The 23,213-nt window shown below is 34.1% G+C and overlaps 1 protein-coding gene across 3 annotated transcripts in view; it reads right to left on the bottom strand.

Annotated features, from left to right (window-relative positions):
- The window catches only part of Polr1B (RNA polymerase I subunit Rpl135), a 270,860-nt gene that overhangs the window by 56,818 nt on the left and 190,829 nt on the right, over positions 1 to 23,213 (bottom strand). For all 3 annotated transcript variants that reach the window (XM_090412385.1, XM_090412386.1, XM_090412387.1), the window contains 2 exons: positions 15,132 to 15,335; positions 1,927 to 2,127 (listed from right to left, as the gene is read on the bottom strand). In XM_090412385.1, the coding sequence (XP_090268511.1) occupies positions 1,927 to 2,127; positions 15,132 to 15,335 (405 nt within the window). The remainder of the gene's footprint in view (positions 1 to 1,926; positions 2,128 to 15,131; positions 15,336 to 23,213) is intronic.

Here is a 23,213-nt window from a genome sequence, read left to right as displayed (position 1 = left end):
TTCTTTTTTAAGTTTTTTTTGCGGATATGGAATGCTAGTTAACTTTGTGTTGATATAATCTAGGCACAGATGCAAAATGGTTGAAGCAGAAAGATAAAGGAATAATTCAAGCAGATTATTACAGTTAAGGACAGGAAATTCAGAGCAACAATTTAGAGCCAGTGATATGATGGTTCCATGCTAGTTTGCCATTTACCCAGGAATTTATTTGCTTGGGAATGATTTGAATTTATTTATTATTATTTGGGGGGAGGGGGGGAGAAGTGAGAGGAAATCTTGTAATTTATGTATTTAATCAATGCTTGTCAAATTTCAAATTGGACGCTCAATACTTAGCAAAGTCTATAGAAGGTATCAAGAAGGAATTTTTTTGAATTATTAGAGAAGACAGTTGACAGAGTGTGTGTGTGTAAAGCTGGTTCTTGTTGAAGGTCTAAAATTAAAGCAATTTTTTCCTTAAGTAATACTAACAAATATTTAGAAAATTAATTGGAATGATAAACTATTATAGGAGATTTATCCCAAATTGTTCAGCTTACCTCAGTCCTCTTACTGATCTTAAAAAGAAGGGAGTAAAGTTTTCATGGAGAAAGTCACAACAGAAGACTTTTCATGATCTTAAGTGTATTGTGTTGAACCCACCTGTTTCGATTCACCCAAAATTAGGATCTAAGTTTTATATTCCAACTGATGTTTCACAGAATTGCATAGCTACTGTAGTGGAGTAATTTGAATATAAATTGAAGCATTCCTCAGAAGGAAACTTAGCAGTTCAGAGAGGAAATGTTTCATGATAGAACAAGAGACATTATCCATCATTTATCCTCTTAGAAAGCTAAAGTATTTGTTATATATGGTCAGCAAATTGAACTAAAGTCAGACCATAAGCCTCTGGCATTCTTGAAAAATACAAAGGATAAACATCAGACTCATCAGATGGGCTGTGAAAGTTCAAGAATATGATTTGAAAGTGTCATATTTACCTAGCACACACACAGCATAGTTGCTCTCTTGTGATGTGATGCTTGTGATTGTCTTTAGGTGGAAGATGAATTTCATCACCCAGTGCAAGATCTACTTGTTCTGGGGTGATGTAATTCTGCTTACTGGAGGCTGATGTGGCTTTTATCGTTGTCGTCTATTGAGCAGGATTTCTGGATTATGTAAAAATACATTAGACCATCCATAGCACTTTTGTATTGTAGTAGGTTTACAACTTTTCATAAGTGGAAGTTGCATAACAAAAAAAAAAAAAAATCATTTAAGAGCATCTATCCCAAAATGACAGAACTGCATATTTTGTAATATACCTCTAATTTCTTCTTCTTCTTCCTATCATGGATTTTAGGCCAAGTAGCTTGCTTCAGTCTCATGCCATTACTTTCTTGCTCTTCGAATTCTTATTTTTTTCATTTATTTTATATCTGTATAGTATTTTTGGCAGTCTGGCATTGTCCATTTGATTTAGATGTTCTAAACCATTTTTGTTTACATTTGCTTATATAGTGGTTAATTGGTTTTATATTCAGGGATTGTAAAATTTCTTTTTTTTTTTTTTTGGTCCACTCAGTACACTTCTAATTTAAATATGATTAACCAACCACACAAATCAACGCTAAACCCTAACTGTTAACTTTACTTGGTATATCTAGTCTTTGTATAACAAGAAAGCAGAATTCAATACATTAGACTGGTAAACCTTTTAATGACTTATGTTTTTGGAATGGAGTGAGAATTGCACTATGACATGGGATTTGCATATTTAATCTCCATAAAATTTTCAAACATAAATGACTTACTTTTCTGATTCATTCAGAATTGTTATTTTGCAGTTTTAAAAGAAATAGTTTAACTATGAGACTAGTTACATAACAGAGAACGGGATATATCAAAAACTGCTAAAAACATGAATTTTTAAATACTTACTCCTGGATGAGCTTCTTCAGGATCTACACAGATATTTAAATATACCTGCTCAAAAGATCCAATCATCTCTATAGTGTTGGTTCTAAGATTTATAACTGGTCGCATCATTCTAGCAGGAGTTGTGAAAAGAAAAATGCCTGGATACTGTGAAGGTTTATTATCCACTGCTGACACAAGTACAATTTCCATAGTTGGTGGAACCTAATATTATATATATATATATATGCATGTTTGCATGAAATCAAGAGATATTGGAAGATGAACTAACTTGCAGAGACAGCACAAAAAATTAAACTATACTTACAAAATAAAAATCAGAATCAATTCCAAACTAAAATGTGTACTAAAAATCGATTAGCAAATAAATAATGAATTTATTAAAAAAAAAATCCCTCAAGATTTGGCTCCATCCTCTCCAAACAAATTCATTCTCAAGTGCAATTCTTTTTTTTTTAAAGTGCAACCAAGTTAATTTTAGTTTCAATAGCCCCATATCTTCCAAATAATAAAAAATTCAATAAAAAAATCCATTAAAATTCTTATACAGGCATTTTTAGGATGACATAGATAATACTAACTAACATAATTTAATTATTTAATAATAATTTATTATTAAGTGAGAATGATTAGTATCAATTATGAATGCAGCCATCTTTACCTGTGTATTGTTCCCTGATGCCAATTTGACTCTTGAAATATACAGGAAATATTAAATGTCATCACCTTCAAAACACCATTATAAGTAACAAATCAACATATAAGCTTGGACAACATTAAATTTATTAAGCAACACAAGGAGTTAGTAATAAAGAAGATACCAGTGTCATATTAGGCAAATCCCCTTTAAGTTAATAAGCTCCTCAATACAAAATAACACCTACAGCAAAAAGTAAATGCAGAACAGAAACCTTCAACTCTTAGGAGAAATGAATTTTTAGATCTATCTCAAACTTGACAAGATGTTATAGCTGAAAACAAATTACTATTTTGTAGCCTCATTACATTATGTAAATCTAACCTGCCTTTGTTGTCAAATTATACTCTACAACAAACTCACATTTCATTTAAGCTTAAGCAAATATCTCAAATTCAACTTGTGTTCTTTGTCTCCAATCAATGCCAACCTGTTTGAGAAAATCACAATCGTGACCTTTTTTGATGTGACTTTACATTACATCAATGATAAAAAAAACTTAATCTCCACAGCTAACTCTGCTGATTCTGAGCTACAATGTAGAACTGTTTATTAACCGTTAACATAATCCACTTCCTGAAAATGCTAATAAAGGATACCCATTTTCTTGTATGTAGGCCAAGATATGTGTAAACCAACTTAAGGCCTTTCAATGAGCTTAGGACTATCAAATGTAACATGATGATTGTGTTCTGGCTCAGAATGAGAACAAGGTAGTGCCTGCCCACAAGACTGATTATTGCTTCATCTAGATATATGATTCCATTAAAATAATGTAATATGGCTGCACTATATTTCGCCAAAACCTAAACTGCACATCAATAAGTACGTGAGTCTTCTTTTGGCTGTGATCACACTTTGCACTTCCTAAAAATTCTCTCCAACAGCCTGTGATAGTATTTTGGACCATTCTTCCATCAGCATCACCGGTCCTGCCCTTACCTTACCATGATGCACTGAAATTCCTGCTTTCCCCAAAGGTGTTCTATATTTGATTAGAAATGGGTTCTGTACAGGAGCCAATCACATTCTCAGACATTTTCCTCAAACCATGCTACAATACATATGCATTATGATATGGTGTGCTGTTGTATCCCAAAAGAGTGATATGTTGTGTAAAATTACCACAATGTTGATTATTAAACATATACACATTCATAATTTCCGACAAAATATTTGCAATAAAAATTCTTTATTTTTGTGTTTAATCATCCATACCAGTGGTCTCCAAACTTTTTGCCATGAGGACCACATTAGGTACTTCAGCACTGTTAAGCAGGCCATAGTAATAAAAAAACTCTAGAACCAGATATATGAGTTTTATTGAAAGCCGACAAAAACTGATCACAGAGTATGTGAGATTAAATTATCGTATATTAATGACAATGAACACTATCAGCAAATTCTCATATTTTTATCACAAAGTATAATAAAACCATTAATATGAATGATGTAACTGTGTTTGTGTTTTTAAACTCTTATTAAACTCAGGTTCAAATTTTGAAGTGCTAATTACAAGTAGTGATTTCAAATGTTCATCAGATAAATTTGCCCTGTATTTTGACTTGATATATTTCATTTGGGAAAAAATTTGTTCGCAAAGATAGGTTGTCCCAAAAATAGAGATAAATTTCTTCAAATTTGGGAACTGCTCAGAGTTCAAAAATTTATAAAAATCGATCAAGTTTCCTTCCTTGTATTTATCTTTAATGTGTTCATTTGCCTGAAGTTCAATAATTTCCATTTGAAGTTGACTTGGGACATCAGTAACAACACACTCAAACGGATGTTGAAACAATCTCATTTCCCTAGCATTGGCATCCAAATCAGCAAATCGCTTCTGAAATTGTTGTTTAAGATCTGAAATAACTAAATTTGCAAACGAGAAAGGAAATTCTGCTTCACCCTTTTTATGCAATTCTGACAGTATGGCACATGAACAAAGTTACAATTTTTCACCTGGCCTTCCAGAAGTATCAACTTTGCTCTGAATCCCTTGATATAAGATTAAATCACAAACTAAGTTATTTTCACCCTGCAACTTTAAATTCAAATTGTTCATGTGGTTCACCAGATCTGCAAAAAATGCCAATTTCCAAACCCACTCGGTATCTGATAAAAGTGGTTCGTAATGGTTTTTCTCTGTAAGAAACATATCAATTTCCTTCCTGAGATGAAAGAAGCATGAAAGAACCTTTCCACAGCTAAGCCAGCGAACTACAGTATAATATGTCAAGTCAACATACTCAGAATCACATTCCTCGAGAAAAGACCTACACTGGCGATGATTAAGTGCATGAGAGCAAATGAAATTTACCATAGAAATAACAGGTTTCACGATATAGCTCATATCAATGTATTTTCCACAAAGTGATTGTTGGTGGATAACACAGTGAAGAAACATTGGTTTTGATATTTCTGCATCCTCACAAGCTTTTGTGATTTGCCCAACCAACCCCATTTTTATACCAGACATGTTTTTTCCTCCATCAACTGTCACACACTGCAGATGATTCCAATCCAAATTAGATTCTGTTAGTGTTTTTTGAATTTCTTTGAAGATATCTTCTCCTGTTGTAATACCATGCATGCTGCGAAGTGATGCTGTTTCGTGCGGCATAAATTTTTTTTGTTGATAAAAAAAATTTATTCGGATGTAACTTTTTACAGACTTTAACTTGGATTACAGTTACATTTTGCTATTCGGGAATATATTTTGAACAATTTTAATTAATGCATTTGAAATCTATCAAACATCCCGTTTTTTTTTTTTTTTTTTTTTTTTGCGGATTCTTATTAAAAAATTAGTCCAATTGGAAGGCTGGATAAAATCATATCGCGGGCCGTAGTTTGGAGACCCCTGATCTATACAATCTCACAAGTGCCATTAAAAACTTGCCATATGCATTATTATCCAGAATGTATTATGTAACTTCAGGTTTTGAGGTAAAACAGTTCCAGATAGTTAACACCTCTATCATCAAGCTTCACAGTCAGGATAATGCATTCCTCAGAAATTTACCACCCGTGCATTTGCTCATCAATCAGTAAAGAGCATAGCCAGTGGTGTAGCTAGCGCTTTTGTCACCCGGGATGGTCCATGAGTTTGCCGTCCTTCTCATTACACACCAAAAATACTAATAAAAGTCAAAACAACGTATAGGGAAATAAATTAAAACACTGTTTATTTTTGAAAAAACTTTAATTTCAACATTGTAAAATGTTATTTTTCTTGCGTTTCTGTTAGCAAAATCGTTGATGACATTGTCGAAGTCTATTTCATAGTAATGGAAGTAATTCTTAATCAATTTTATTTAGAAAAACTCCACTCACAACTAGCAATACTTACAGCAGTGAGGAAAATTTGCTCTTGTATTACAATAGTTGGAAGTGAGTTCTCGAGACTGTATTTTAGAATTAACTGCAAAATTTCAAAAATGTTCAAAGTGTCGCCCTGGGCAGACTGCCCCCTCTAGCTATGCCTCTGGGCATAGTCATTTTGTCACTCCACATCACAGACTGAATGCTTTATGGACCAGCATCATATTCTTCACACTAGTGAAGTCCATGTTGTTGAATATATTGGTGATGTTTGGCTTTCATATATATAGCAAACTGCCCTTACATAAAAATTGAGACTGCAAAGCTCTTTTACATAGTGTCATACTATAAACTGAACCACTATAGGTGATTCAAGCTGCTGTCATCTCTCATATGTTGGACAGCATACAGCATTCAGTGAAAAATGCCTTATGAATTAAGCTGTTGTCTAAAGAATAAAATATACACTGGGGGGGGGGGGGGGGGGCTACCCCCATCCCGGTACCCAACCTCCCGAGTTCCGGTTCTTGAATTCTGATGACTCGAAAGGGGTGGTTCCGTCCCCCTGATGCCCCCCCCCCCCCCAAGTTCCGGACTGGCAGGCCGGTTCTCCTTGAATTCCGATGACTCAAAATGGAGTCCCCCCCAGGTGCCTATGGCACTGAAACCCCAGAGTTCTGGACTGGTAGGCTGGTTCTCCTTGAATTCTGATGACTCGGAAGGAGTCCCCCCCCCCCCCCCCCAAGTTTCGAACTGGTAGGTAGGACAGTTCTCCTTGAATTCTGATGACTCGGATTTTGAATAGAGAAGATATATATTTGATGGATTGCACATTTTTAAAAGTAACTTATATAGCTGAAAAAATAAAATAAAATAAAGCACTACTAGTTTTGCTTTGCTAGAAGACATCATCAAGTACAATAACACAGAAGTGAAAAAAATCAGAGATACATAAAAAACATTGCTTTCAAACAACACTGCCATAGTATTAATTTAAAAATGGACTGCTAACATTTGAAGGAATTTTTTGGACTAGTTGCACTGTTGTACCCATGAACGAGGTTTTGGTTTTGCCATAAATGAATAGTAGAGGAGTAACAATTAAAAAAGTTGTAGCTGAGGTTCACATTAAGATGGACAAGGTTCAGTACAATTCCTGTTGATTCCAAGATTTTTCTTTAAAGTTTATCATAGCATCTATATATGATTTGATCTATCCCAGTTCATTGAATGTGTAGTGAATTGATCACTGCCAGATCAGAAAAATTAAGAACATGACTGGATAAAGCCAAGATACTGGTTCTACCATAGGTGATATCTGACATGCTCTACACAAAGATTAATTGATTTTTTTCGGTTTGTCCATAATATGGGGAATTGAAGCCACACTAAAGATGGTACACAAAACACAACATAAGTTGTGTTTTGTGTGTCAAGGCTTAATACTTCTATATACAAAGTAACCCGAATTTATACAATGAATCTCTGAACTTATATATATATATATATACACATAAAAGAATTCAGAGATAAGCTGATTTATTGTCTAACTGCAGGTTACTTCATATTTAGAAATGCTATCCACAAACAGTTTAATGCCTTATGAACTATTTTATGAGCTCATAAGGCATTAAAACTTGAATAAGATATTAATAATTACTTCAATCAAAAACCATGTTTCATCCTAATTACAATAAGCAATCCTTCAATGATTAGAACATTAGGTCAAATGTCTGAAATTGCAATTTTCTGCAATACTTCATTATTCCTGTGCAGCCAGCCAAATTTAATCATATTTTTGCATTTTCCCTTAACATTAAATATCACTCTTTATAATATGCAGAAGTATGATATACTGCAAATATAAAGGGCTATTAAATGGCTAATAAAAAAAATTGTGTCTTAAATGAATTCACTTTCTTTAGAATGGCATCCTAATGAATGTAATCCTGATTCATTTTTATATGTGGTCTCTTGTTTGTGTTTGCTATGGCCATATCAATGTTTTTCTTCTTTTTGCCAATTTACTGTTTTTCCATTCAGTGCATTCTCGCATTTGCTTTTAGTGGACCAAGAAATATTGATATTTATTCTGATTTTCTAAATTTAGCAAGAACAAAGATTACAAACATTTACATGTACTATCTATTTTTATCCTTCATGTGCTATACTATATGAAGAAATTTCATTGTACACATATTGTTTCATGCATCTTAAAAATCATATTCTTATTCCTTTCTAAATTGAGTTTATTAATTTCAGTAATGCAAAATTGAGAAATCAATGTTTACTGCTGATTTCTGCAATTTATGTACTGCAGAAGTAAAAAAAAATATATATATATATATATCCTGTTTCGTAATATACAGTTTCATTCCTGTTAACTGTCTGTGGGAAATTTGTATTTAAAATTACTTTGAAAATACATAGGCTATATATTTTGTAGATATCTTTTGCTCCCCAACTCTGCTTCAAATGAATTAACTACCACCATCTACTGTAAACCTACCTTTATAGTTTGCCACATATGACAGCAATCGGCCTACCAGTCTTCCCCCAAAAAGTTGAATCACAAAATGATTCAACTTTTTGGGGCTCATGAGGCTCATACCGTATGCTCCAAATGTTAAGATCACCAAAGCAAGAACTTCACGACATCCAACTTACTATTTCTAAATGAACTTTACAATGTGTTTTTGATTCTTAGAAACCTCCTATCAACAAACACAAATAGAGAGTCCCAAGTCCATATATTTCTGACATTTCTGAATCAATTTTGAGAATCTTCAAAAAAAATGCAAGCTAGTGTTCATTTATTCCATTGAACAAACTCTCTTGTTTGTTTCCATCTCTCAAGATGGACAATCTCTTCTCTCTCTTCCTGGCATCTGTCAAGTTTATGATGATTGCCATCTTTTCTCTCAGATAAGCCAGTCTGGTTGGCAAGTGGTTAACGTATCCGCTCTCCAGCCAAAAGGCTGCGGGTTCGAATCCCGCTGTGGGCATGGATGTTTGTGCTTGTCTGTGGAAATACTAGTAGTGGATTGAGTGGTTGAGACAGAGTTTGTAGAGCAGGTGCCCTCCCTTGATGAGTCCTTGGACTGCCTGGAGGTTATAATAATAATAATAATATTAATAAACTGGATGTTCTGTGAGGGGAAAAAAGGTCACTAGAACACCAATCCTAAATTATTATTAAAAAATCTGAGAAATCTGGCCTGCCACAGCATGGTATTGACAGTAAATACAGAATCTTCTGGTGAAAAACATGCTAACTCTGTTAATGTCACTTCAAGTTGAAATGTTTATTTATGGAGAGTGTTAAAGCCTTGCTTTATCATCGTAACCTGAATAAATGCTTCTCCTTATAAAAAATTTTGCAAGTCTCATTTTTATCAGACATCAATTATATATATATATATATATATATATATATATATATATTCCTGAGCTTCTACTCGGTTGTAATGGTACATTTTAAAGAATAAGTATTTAATGACTTAAACCAAGATAAAATATGAAGTTTTAATGAAAATGATACAACTAGTTTCAGCCTTCTTCAGGTATCCATTAAAGGTATAACACAGTAATAAAAATTGAAGTTACAAAAAACTGAGAATTACAGGCAAAAAATGCAATACATAATTGACACAAAAACGTATTTTTCAAGTTGTTCTATCTAATGCGCTATTGTTTGTTGCATGCTAGCTTGCAAGTTCTCATGAACGCCAGTATTGAACAACTGCAGCATGGCTATCAGGGATGTTGTAACTCAAATTGCTGTTCAAATGTTCAGGATTTAGGAGGATTTCCCTGGACTCCACGATTTTCCTTTCAAACTCATCACTGCAATGGAAAATGTTTTCGGATTTATCCCAGCAAACTGAGTGACTCTGTAGCTCATCATGAGGATTGTTTGAGAAAAGAACACGACTGGATAGGACAGATGCATGTGATCTTTTATAGAAGATGTCTCTCTTATGCTCCTCAATATCCAGGTGTTTACAAGTTATGGTGCGATTGTAATATTCCTTATTTTGGACAGACTAACAAATCTGTTGAACTTCGTATTGAGGAGCATAAGAGAGACATCTCTTATAAAAGATCACATGCATCTGCCCTATCTTGTGTTCTTTTCTCAAACAATCCTCATGATGAGCTACAGAATCACTCAGTTTGCTGGGATAAATCCGAAAACATTTTCCATTGCAGTGATGAGTTTGAAAGGAAAATCGTGGAGTCCAGGGAAATCCTCCTAAATCCTGAACATTTGAACAGCAATTTGTGTTACAACATCCCTGATAGCCATGCTGCAGTTGTTCAATATTGGCGTTCACGAGAACTTGCAAGCTAGCATGCAACAAATAATAGCGCGTTAGATAGAACAACTTGAAAAATACAATGTTTTTTGTATTGCATTTTTTGCCTGTAATTCTCAGTTTTTTGTAACTTCAATTTTTATTACTGTGTTGTACCTTTGGTGGATACCTGAAGAAAGCTGTAAAAGGCTGAAACTAGTTGTATCATTTTCATTAAAACTTCATATTTTATCTCGGTTTAAGTCATTAAATATTTATTCTTTAAAATATATATATATATAAAATATAAATTACTATAGCTTACATATACTGCATTGTTCCTATATACCATCATGGCTCATACATTTTAAATAGTCTATTGTTTAGTGTTCCACCTTGTTTTATTAGCTTTCCTACTACTGATGCTGACCTGTAAATTTAAGGTTGAAATATTTGTTTATTATTTTACTTCCTTGTGTGTACATGTAATCTAGTTACAGTTAATAACTGCAATGCATAGAGGTTTGTTATATTCATTATATTTTTTAATAATCCTGCTTACAGTTGGCTAGAGTCTGTTTCAATAAGTCTGGTGAAGAATGTGCAATTAGGAGAAATAAGACTGATTTGGGTATAGTTGTTTATATCTGATTTACAATTTTTTTCTACAGTAAAAAGATTATCTTCAATTTTAGCCTTTGGTCTGAAATAGAGTCAATGATAATTATAATATTACTGTAGAGATTCCTCAGAACAGGCAACAATTCTTGTAACTGAAATTTTAACTGTTCCACATTTATCATGTCTTTATCAGAAGTTTTTTTCATTTTTTTTTTATCTCACATGTTAAACATTTAAGCCTGGTATAAATTCTACTAGGAGACTGTTGACAATTATTTTATCGAGTTTAAAGAATCTCTCTACATCTCTCTCTCTTGCAAGCTCATCTGTCCCACACAGAAAAAAAAGTGATCTCGTAAACATCCAGTGTTTTTAAGTGGTGAATGAGGAGGTTTTGGAGACTTCAGTTCTTGTTTATTGAAGAGGAAACAACTTATTTCTTCAATATCTTTGCTATCTTGCCCACAGCAGACCATATGTAAATGAGTGATACTGCCAGCCTACATTTGTGACTCTTTTCTGTTCTTTTGCTTGCGTAAGAAGTCCTTTAGAATATTCTCAACATGTTTTTTTTTTATTATGACCAGCCAGGAGAGATGTTAGAGCACATAAAAAAAAAATAATAAAAAAAAAAAAAAAAAAAAAAATCGGGACTAGCAGTATACATAAATGATCTATAATGATTTACAATTTTTTCACCAGACTATTCAAAGAGTCACTGTTGATGTTAAACCAATATCAATGTAACAAAAAACAAGATGTGAATCTATATCAGGTTTGGTCTTCAAAAATCTTCAAATACATGTAGATCTCAGATGTTCTTCTCATCATGTAGCTAGCATTATAATACACACACACACACATGTTCACCATTGTTGGTCTTTTTTGGAATGTTCATTAACCCTTAACTGCTACAGTCGAGTTAACTCGAGTGGGGAAAAAATAGCGACCTTGCTATGATCGAGTTAGCTCAATTTGAATGGTTGGCGCACCTCCCATATTCAGACAGTTTTTTAGCATGGAAAAAATAGTCATATGATATTCAAACTTCGCAGGTAGGTTCCTCCATCTATTGCCAACCAATTGAAGTTTATTTGACTTGGGTTTCTGTCCTTATATGACATCTAAAGAGAAACTGGTGCAACTAATCATATTAAGTGCTCCGTAGCACAATTGGAAGAACGACGGTACATTGCGCTCTTCGATTGGAAAAGGCGTAAGTTCGATTCTCGTCATGACGGGAGGAATCTTTATATATATATATATATATATGGACTTTTTTAATCGAAGGTGAGTTAGCCGATCTCATACGATGATAGCAGGGTTTCCCCTCTTGGAAAATTGGGTTTTTCAGCCAGCATACAGACAAATCGGCCCTTCAGAACACACGCAATTTACAGACAAAAAAATACTAGTTGTGGTGGAGGGCGGTAGATGGAGTTAATGTGGATGATTGGTAGTAGAGGTTCAGTTGGAGACAGAGTTCTACAGTAGGTGTCCTCCTGAGACGAGTCTTCGGACTCCTTGGAGGTGTCACGAATAATAATATGCAGCACGATGCATAAACCACGTGACATCCTGGAAATCAGGGATTTCCGGAATGTCACAATATGGTGTCTACCAGTAAATATCCACGTTATCTTACTGATGATCAAATTGGTGAATTGTTAACAACAAATGAGTCGGGAGAAGAATTGTCCAAGTTAAGTGAATTGTGTACTTCAGATGAAGAAGATCCTGGTGATTCTTCATCTGAAGAATCACCAGGATAAATTAATGTGTGTAATTTGCATAATCAAGTGGACAATCCTTGATTATGCAAATTTTATAAAACACTATTATTGCCATTTTTGTGAATGAACAAGTGTATATCAAGAATGTATGATGCTGTCCAGACTTCTTACTTCAGTAAGAATTTTAATTGATTTTATTTATAAATTTTTTGCAAAATTAATTCAGCACATGGGACAATGTCAGTAGAATATAAAGTCAGCAATTAAAGGGTTAATTGGCTTGTTGCTTAGCTCAATCATTGTATTTCTATTCCACTCCCCTGATGAAAGGCACTATAACATCTCTTCTTCTTTTCAGCTATTTTCTGTGCATTGCTGGACGAAGGCCTCCTCCAGTACTTTCCAGTTGTTCTTGGCAATGGTTGACCAATTTTCCCCCAACAAAATTTGACAATTCACCACTCCACCTTCTTTTAGGATGTTTTTGGCCTCATTTCCCTTCTTTTGGATAGATGTCCGGCCCATTTCCATTTTAGTCGCTTATGGTGAAGAATGATGTCAGTGATATGAGCCTGGCTTCTTACCCGTGTTTTGCTTCTTATCTTTTAATGTGATGCCTAGCATCAACCTCTCCATATTTCTTTGAGTTGTTGCTAGTTTATTTGCCAGTGCTTTTGTTAGAAACCAAGTTTCACAACTATATGTGATGACTAGAAGTATTACACTGGTTAAATGTCTTCCTTTTTAGGCAGAGTGGGACATCATTGTTTTGAAAAATGCTTTTCAAGTTTCTGAATGCACTCCAGGCAAATTGAACTCTTCTATTTATTTCCTTTTGGAGTCCATTTAGATCGATGAGATGACCTAAGTATGTATATAAAGAGACTCTTTCCAAAAAATTGTTTTCTATTATCATGTTTTTTGGTGTTACAAAATGATTAAACATGATTTTAGTTTTTTCTTTGTTTATTTTTAGACTGACTTTTCTGCTTTCATGATATAGATCTTTTATCATTATATTAAGGTTCTAGAGTGTTTGCAAAAATTATGATATCATCTGCACATCTTAGGTGTGTTAAGTTTCTGTTATTAATTTTTATACCAAGGTTTGTCCAGTTTATATTATTAAATATTTCTTGAAGGACTGCTGTAAAGATTTTGGGTGATAGAGAGTCTCCTTGTCAGACACCTTTTTCAATCTGAAAGGTAATTCAGTTTACTTTTTTTTTTTCCTGAACCATTTACTTCTGTTTTTGTTAAAGCAGGTTTGAATGTACATCTAACTAATCTGTGATTAGTATTAAAAAAATTAATTATCTCTAAGATGTCTTCTTGACAATTTATGCATTTTGACCAGTATATCATCTGTTTCAACTGTTGAGTTATTCTGAGAATACCATGTCACTATCATGGATTTACCTAGTGCAAAAATGAACTAACTTTTCTATTCTGAAGTTCTGAAATCCAAAGTCATGTTGTCCAATCAATGCCTCTTCAAATGGGAGCCTCTTGCCTACTGAAGCACTGAAAGCTTCCATAACCATTGAGTGCAGTTGCACTTAAGTAACGGTTTAGTTAGTTTCACTGTATTTGCCAAAGTTCAACAGAGTCAGCTTGTGTATATATACATATAAATATGATTTAATATAAAGATCAAAAAACGTGGAATTTAATCATAAACTCAACATGGTGATGAACTTCTTCACAAATATATTATTATGAAGCACCTTGAGGATTTATTTATTTATTAATGACTCCCATCCATGAAAGGTAGCAAACCTATTATACACTGCAACATGGCCTATCTAAACACTCATGGTACTATGTTTAATACTCTAAATACTCTGGAAATCCTGCTTTTGAGACCAAACACACAACTTTTTCAAGCTTCAAACTGCCAATAAACAGGATGATAGTTTCATGATGGACAATGAAATTGATCTCCTATATATAATTGTAACAGGTACATTTCGTACGTTAGATAAGTTTCAATTTTGTACATTCAATTTTTTTTTTTTTTTTTTTTTTTTTTTTTTTTTTTTTTTAACATTTCAATGCTGTTTTATTTAATGTTAAGTTATCCTAATTCATAGTGAAGGCTATCTAGGTTTTATTGCTGAAGGCTTCTTCTTCTGCACATGATAATATACATGATTCCAGAGAGGTAAAAATATCTAGCTCATTTTCAATATATGAAAAAAAGACATTTATAATGAAACAATTGCCAACTACATCCAAATCTCTCACAGGCTGTGTTGTTCAGCAGAGCAGTTTAGAGAAACACAAACACTGATCTAAATCATCACATGCAACTAATATACGCATACTTAACATAGATGTTCATTCTTCCCTCTCCATTAGTAACATAATGAATATCACAGGCATATATGATGAGTGATATAAATTCTGCACAGAAGAAAAGTAGATTTTCAAGGTCACAAAAATATTACTGCTTTTGTTGAATGCAACATATACATAAAGAACTAATTGGCAAATTTTACAAAGAATTTTTATCAGATTATAATAATAAAAACAAACCTGTTTTTCTGTTACTTTAAGATGGCGTAAATTTGCAACAAATTCTTCTGAGAAATTTTTGTCCACCCATCCTATAGCTCTTCCATCAAGCTGCAATATATAGCAGTCTTTGAATGGTAGTGGGATAGGTCCTCCACAGGGAAACATGCCAAGATTGGCAAGCAATCTTGGCAAATGGCTAATTGGTGGTTGCAGATTTGAAACCTGGAAGAAACAATACAAACTCCTTGTGTAGGCTTCTGTGGAGAAAGAACATATTAGAACTAATTATTACTGGAATTAAATCACACACTAAGATGTCAAATATATTATTATTATTTGTCACCTCCAAGGAATCTAAAGACTCATTGAGGGAGGGCATCTGCTCTACAACTCTGTCTCCACCAGCTGACTGCAACTACACCAACGCCAACCACCACCAGTATTTCCACATACAATCACAAACATCCATGCCCACGGCAGGATTCGAACTTGCAGCCTTTTGGCTGAGGAGCGGATATGCTAACCACTCGGCCAGCCTGGCTGGCCAAGTGGTTAGCTATATGTTATTATATATGCTATATGTGGTTAGCTGAGTGGTTAGTTATATTATATTACATAAACAATGTTTTAATTTGATTAGTTTTGCAAAAAACTAACTTCATCAGGAAATAGCACAAATAAATTAAAAAAACTTGACCAATATTTTTCACTAGACATGTTAACTATTAAAAGTAATAACAATTAACATTTCTAGCAAAAAATATTTGGAAACGTTTAAACAATGGAAAGCATATACTGGCTGTTGATTTGCAGGTTGCTGTATGCTGCTGATAGATGTGTGTGTAATGATGAATTAAGGATAAAATCAATCCAAGTTTTTTTTTTTTACACTGTAGAGAATCCTTCACGTTTTGGTTGATTCTTTTAAAGCTCTTGGGTAAAAGCAGTAATCAATGTGGAGCATCTCAGTTTCTTGCCATTCTACTAGATGTTTTGTATCTGTTGTATGTGTTGCCAGCATACCTCACCAGATGTGCCAGTTTGTCCAATGTAATGTAGACCGCAACTGATCTTGTAGACACCAGATTTTTTAAGTGGCAGATGTGGAGGTTCAGGTGATGACTGGAAATTTTGTTAAATGGGTAGAAAGCAAGTTTTAGATATTTTTTGGCAATTCAATCTTGCTATTTTTGTGACTGATTGTATATATGGGAGAATCACTGCTCCCTTATATGCTTGGTTTATCTGTTCTTCTGAATGTTTTGGAGATTGAGATAGAATTTTTTTTAACTAATGTTCTGTTGTAGCCATTTTTAGAAAGGACAGTATTGAGATACTGTAGCTCTTAGTTTCTTTTATCTAAGAGCAATAGAGCCTACAGAACTTCCATTCACTCAGATAAAAGAAACCAAGAATTACAGTATCCTAATTCTGTTCTTAAAATGGCTACAACAGAACATTATTTGGATCAGATTTCTGATCTAAGAAACTGCCAAATCTATTGTATAAACCCTCAGGTGTAAAATTACTTGCATATATATCACAATCCCCTGCTTTGTAAGTGGTGGTTTCTGTGGTTTAGAAGTTCACATAGTATATTCCGGTAATTGGAGCACATTTTTTAAAATAAGCTATATAAAAGACAATGAATTAATAAAAGACCCGACAAGGTTCATAAGTCATTTGACTTGCATCTTCAGGGATAAAAGGTAACTGAAAGTTAAAACAACAAAAAAGAGTTTAACAGTTCATACTATACAGTGGCAGCTGTCTGACTATTCATAAAATTAAAAATCAGAATGCAGATTCAAACCAGTGCTTGGTTTAAACAATGCTGGATGATGCCACGTTCTGTTGTTCACGTTCATAATGTCTGAGGTATATTTTTTATTAAAGCTGACCAAACTTGGTGGAGAATTAATCCTTGATTTTTATTGCATTGTGTTGGTATTTTGCATGTTTGCAGCTTCTTTAAATTTCCTTATGTAACAGTTTTTTTCTATGTACGGCAAGTATTTTCTTTGTATTCTGCCATAGTACATTGTAGCCGGTGGAAGTGGTATGGAAAGCTAGACCTGATTTTTGTTCTCTTTTGTTTTGTACATCCTTTTGGTGTTCGTTCATGCAAATTTCCCCAGATCTTCCTGTCTGTCCTACGTAGCAGATGCTGCAAGAACAATAAATTTTGTAAACACCTGGTTTTTTTAAAGGATGATGAGGAGGTTTCGGGGAATGTAGAAATCTCGAAATTTTTTCCAGCAGCAGAAAGGCTACTTTGATGTTATGTTTGTTAAGTAATTTAGCCATCTTGTCTGTAACATTTTTGATATATGGAAGCGCGATAGCATTTTTGAAATCTTGTTTCTGAGAGATGCTTGTAGGAGGTGTGTTGAGGATTTTTTTGATAGTCTTAGTTTCATAACCATTCTTTTGAAAGATCTGTGTTAGATATTCTAATTCTTCGTTTCTCTGTTTTTCGGTGCTGGAAATGTTATACATTCTGTCCCATAGGGTTTTTATTATACCTATTTTTTGCGAAGGGTGGTGGTGTGAGGCCGCATTAAGAACTCTTCCTGTGTTGGTGGGTTTTCTATATATTGGGAAAGAAAGTTTATTATCCTTTTCATTGACTTCTAATAGTATGTCTAAAAAAGGCAGTTTTCTAAGTTCTTCTTGTTCTAAAGTAAATTTTATATTATTATGCAAATTATTTAGATAATCTTTGAAAGCAATGAGTTTATCTGTTGTTCCTGGCCATATGATGAATATATCATCGACATAGCATAGCCATATTTTTGGTTTTTGATGATAATTGTTTAAAGCATTATTTTCAAAGTTTTCCATAAATAGGTTAGCTAAAGCTGGAGAGGGGGAAGAGCCCATAGCCAGTCCTCCTTTTTGTTCCAAAAATGGTCTTGAAACGTGAAAAAAGTATTATTTATACAATGTTTGTAAAGATCTATGATGTCCGGAGGAAAAAGGTCTTCTAGGAGATTCACAGTTTCGTTTCTTGGAACATTTGTAAATAGGCTGATAACATCCAAACTTGCTAATATGTCTGAAGGACCAATATAAATATCTTTTACTTTTTCAATAAAATGTGTACTGTTCTTGATGAAAGAAGATGTTTTTCCTGTATGAGGTAAAATCATTTTGGTGAGATGTTTTGCTAAATTAGAGGTCGGAGAGTCTCTACCATCTACTATTGGTCTTAAGGGAATACCTATCTTATGACTTTTTGGTACACCATAAATTCTTGGAATTAATGGGTGTTTTGAATATGTAAAGTTCTTTTGAATTCTTCAGTCCAATTAGGTATCTTTTTGATTAGATCATTGGTTTTATTGTGAGCGCGCCAAGTGGGATCTCTGTCTAAAGGATTATAGGTATTAGAATCTTCAAGAAGAGTTTTCATTTTATTATTATAATCTTCAGAGTTCAAAACTACTGTTGCATTCCCTTTATAAAAAAACGAAACTCTTCTTGAAGATTCTAATACCTATAAACCTTTAAATCACAATTTTGCTCTTAGCAGTATATAGTCTTCTTCTACCTTAGCTCTGCAGGAATAGAAAGCAGTCTGGATTTACATCATTGTATATAAATTAGATCAGCCTTCAATCCACTAATATGGATGCATTAAATGCCACAGAAAAAACAAACTTGTGTACATTGCAGCAAACCTTTTCACTGGGAAAGAAAGAAAATTATACTTGACAAAAAATTATATTCTTGTTTTCATCCTTTTTATTGTGTAAGCAAACCAAGTTTGCACATGAAATATCTTCACAACTAGGCTGCATGTGTATAGCAGCAGTTAATATCACATCAAGTTGGTCTGTATCCCATAATGCATAGAACACTCCCTATGGGAGCATATAGTACCATGCTTTTTTTGGGCAGAGGCACTAAGTAGACCAGTGGATATGCTGAAAATTAAATCAATGGCAGATGTCACATTTCCATATCCATTTCTTCTTCTAAGCCTTTTTTATAATCATTTTGGTTATAGGACTTCTATTTGTCTTCATCTATCTCTGTTGAAAGTTTTCCAATGCCAATGTTCTAAACCACCTCCACTAGGTCATTCTTCCATCTTCTGTCTCTGGTCATCCAGGCATTCATCTTATTTCATATGGATGCCAATGGGTTGTCTTTGTCTATGTATCACTTTTCATCTATGCAATATGTTCTGACTATTTCCATTTTATTTTAAAATTTCTTCACTTATATCCAACACTTTTCTTATATCTCATTCTTTATTTTCTCTTGTAGTCTGATGGCTCTTCATTCAATTTTCAGGATTTCTCTTATTCTGTTCAGTATTTGTTTGGTTATTAGCCATGTCTCTGATGACATATCACTGGTTGAAAAATTTGGCTCTGTTTTTAGTTTTAAGTAAAATTAGAAAAAAAAAATTCCATATAAAAAAGCAAAATGGTGCATCATCATATTGTTACAATACTTAAGACATGGAATAGTAAGTTTTTTCACACTGGGAAAGAAAGTAAGCTTTACTTTTTTACTCGACAAGAAAATATATCCTTGTTTTATGTGCCACTGACAGATTATATACAGACAGCCTGACCATGAAGATATTTCATGTGTGCAAACTTTTGTTTAATCAAGTTTCAGAAAAACAAAGATGAAAACAAAAATACAATTTCTTATCAAGTACAATTTACTTTCTTTTCTAGCAAAACTGCTACAGCTGTTCTGTAATCTAGAGCATTTAATAATATTGTAATATGCCATTTCACTACTTGTATGGAAAATATGAGTTCTATCATTGAATTAGCTCTCAATGACTCCAGAGAGTTATCTCCTACTGACGGAACATTGATAAAGGACAAAACTGGAATGGGAAAGGATGTTAGTAGTGCATGGGATATAGTTAAGGGTCAATCAGAGGAAGCACTATTAAATTGTATACCTAGAGTAAGGAGGGTTAATTGAGTAAGAGTTAGATGGATGAGTAATATCATTAAGCATGAGCTACAGAAGAAGAAGAAAATGTTGTAGAAAGTATATAAAGACGACCAGCAAACTGATGAACAGTACAAGGCTCGGGTAAGAAAGGTAAGCACGGCAAGGAAGGCAAAATAAGATTCTAAGTAGAATTTAGCCAAGCAGGCCAAAGGAAATCCCAAAGAGTTCTTTTGTTATGTGGCAAGTAAGAGGAAGAATGACTATGGAAGATTAACCTTAATGAATGATGATGTCATGAGGAGACAGAAGTGGAAAGAGGGCAAAAATATTCCTTTGCATAAGGGAGGTTCTAAGATTACAGTAACAAATTATAGGCCAATCAGTATCTCAGGCCTGGTGGTAAAAGTACTAGCAAAATTAGTAAAAAAGAGAATTCAAGAATGGATAGATAAAAATATGATACTGTATGAGGGTCAACATGGCTTTGTGAAAGGTCCATCATACCTCAGTAATTTACTAAGAATTATATAAGAGCAACAGCTGAGTTTGATAAAGGAATAGCTACATGATAATTTTTGCTGGATTTTGCAAAGTCATTTGATAGGATACCACATGGAACACTGTTATGCAAATTAGAACAAATGGATATAACACAGTTTAAGTGGGTAAGAGGATGGCAGCTGGACAGATATCAAAGTGATATATGGAGGGATAGAATCGAGGTGGAAACAGGTGACTAGTGGTGTGCCACAAGGTTGAGTGCAAGGACCATTGCTGTTTAATTTGTACATAAATGATATAGAAAATAACCTGAAGGGGAAATGGTTCAGTTGTTTGCTGATCATACAAAATTAGATAAAGTAATAGTCAATCAAGACTGTGTGGAGAGATTGCAGGACGATTTAAATAGGCTGTAAGTATGGGCAAAAGTTTATGGATGTCAGTTTAATGTCGAGAAATGTAGACTTATGCATTTTAGGATAAATAGATTACAAACCATGTATCATGATGGCACTGTACTCCAGGAAATAGATGAAGCTAGAGATTTAGTGGTGGTGGTAAACAGAAAGTTAAAATTTAGAGGATATGTTGATAAGGTAGCCCATAAGATTACTTGGCTAGTGAAGAACACATTAACAAGTAGAGATAAGGAAGTTATAATTCTTCTTTATAATGCCTTGATATGCCCACAGCTGGATTATTGTGCTTAAGTCTGGTCCCCAGGGTTTCTTGGGGATGAGGCAGCAGTGGAGAGGATTCTGAGGTGAGTGGCTGTGGAATATTCCCTATGAGGATAAATTGAAGGTGTGTGGACTGCAGAATTGGTTGATAGGAGAAAAAGAAGGGACATGATAGATGCAGGGGAAATGTTTTAGCACTTGGCTAGAGGGACCACAACAAGGGATCATCCCTGGAAGTTGAATAAAGATGTGGTTAGTAGGGGTATGAGGACTAAAACGTTTTCAAAACCTATATGTTTTGAAATGTTTTTTCAATATGTTTTTTGGATACAATTTGACTTTTGTATTTTAGCCTGTTGGTTTGCTTATTATAATATACCTTTCTTAATTCTTATGCAGTTTTCTGAAAGGCTTGGACTATTAAAATGTTAGAAATTTTGATTCCTAATGAACAACCAAAGAAAAATGTAGGTTTAAAATGTAAATGTTACTTTCAAATTTCTTATCTGTTTTAAAATGATCCAAAGCAACTGCAATAGATGCACAATTAGTCAACATGAGAACTACACTGTTTAGTTTAGAACAATTTTACTAAAACCCTAATCCCAAATTCTGCCACAAAGCACAGATATAATGAACATTCATATAATTAATATCCAATATGAGCTGAGAAAACTTTATAAGTTTTCTGCAATCTCAGTCTTCCCTGTACTCTGTATTTTATTTTTCTTTTTGGTGTTGCGATGTTTTTTTGTGTTCAGATGTTACGGAATGGGAATATTGCAATCCCTGAAGTGCTCTTGTAATCTAGTCCATAGGGACCTAATTGTGGAGCCGGTGTAGGTGACGTCACAATCCTCTTGACAAGGAAATTTGTAGACAACGTTGTGGAGTTCGAATATTTCTTTGTGTGCGAGAGATTTTTTAGGTTTTAGGAGAGTTGCTAATTTTTGGTTCATGGTGAATACTAGCTTATAGTCTGTGTTTTTGAAAATGTATTTGTAGGCTTTGTACGTGTTTTGGATTTATGGCAATTTGATGACCATACGTGTCGGAAGTGGGGTACTTAAGGGTCAAAGCTGTATAACTGAGAGGAGACCTCCACATAGCCTTTAAAGGAATGCGGAGAACCGACCAGGGCTTCTGACCTAATGTCCAATCCTCACCTTCTCGTGGTGCACCCTGTTGGGTATCTACTTTGATACTCAACGAACGAGGATGGGCTGGCAATTTGGGATTTAGCCGACCAAATTGTATTCTTATTGGTTAAACCAAAATAAAAAATGATGGTACAACATGACAAAATTTCATGCCGGCTGGGGCGTCGCCCGGTTAAACAAGGCCCCCGTTGTTTTCGCCAGGGAACCAGGGCGAACAACGAAAAGTCAGCTACTGGAACAAATCTGAAAACAAACCCCAACTCAACATCACCAGAGTTAAAGATCAGTACTATCAACGTAAGAAGCCTGAATGGCAAAGAAATGGAGCTAGCTGAGGAATTAGATAAGTACCAGATCGACATAATAGGGGTGACTGAAACAAAAAAGACCAAAACTGGTGAGATCTTTCTGAGCAATAAATACAAAATGTTATATTCAGGCAATAACAATCAAGGAAAAGAAGGAGTAGCCATAGTATTCAACACAAAATACGAGGCTAATCTTCTTGAATGGCAGTCAGTCTCAAGTAGAGTAATGTGGGCAAATATGAGAATGGGGAACTGGACAATGAGACTTATTTGTGCCTATGGTCCCACAGAAGGTTCTACTAAGGTAGAAGTGGAGGAATTTTTTGAGGCTTTAGAAAAAGCAACTGACACAATGAAAAAGGAAAAGTTGGTCCTTGTTGGGGATCTAAATAGTAGAGTAGGAAATGATTGTGAGACATACAAAAATATTTTGGGAAAATTTGGAGAAAAGAGCAAAGCTAATAATAATGGCAAATATCTGTTGGATTTCTGCTCAGGACATGGACTGGTTATTACTAACAC

The sequence above is a fragment of the Typopeltis vanoorti genome, chromosome 22 (assembly GCF_054136105.1).
Source record: "Typopeltis vanoorti isolate ZY-2024b chromosome 22, IOZ_Tvanoo_1.0, whole genome shotgun sequence".
In the NCBI taxonomy this organism is placed as follows: Eukaryota; Metazoa; Arthropoda; class Arachnida; order Uropygi; family Thelyphonidae; genus Typopeltis; species Typopeltis vanoorti.
Note: the sequence above shows the minus strand (reverse complement) of the source record. Positions and strands in the feature narration are given on the sequence as shown.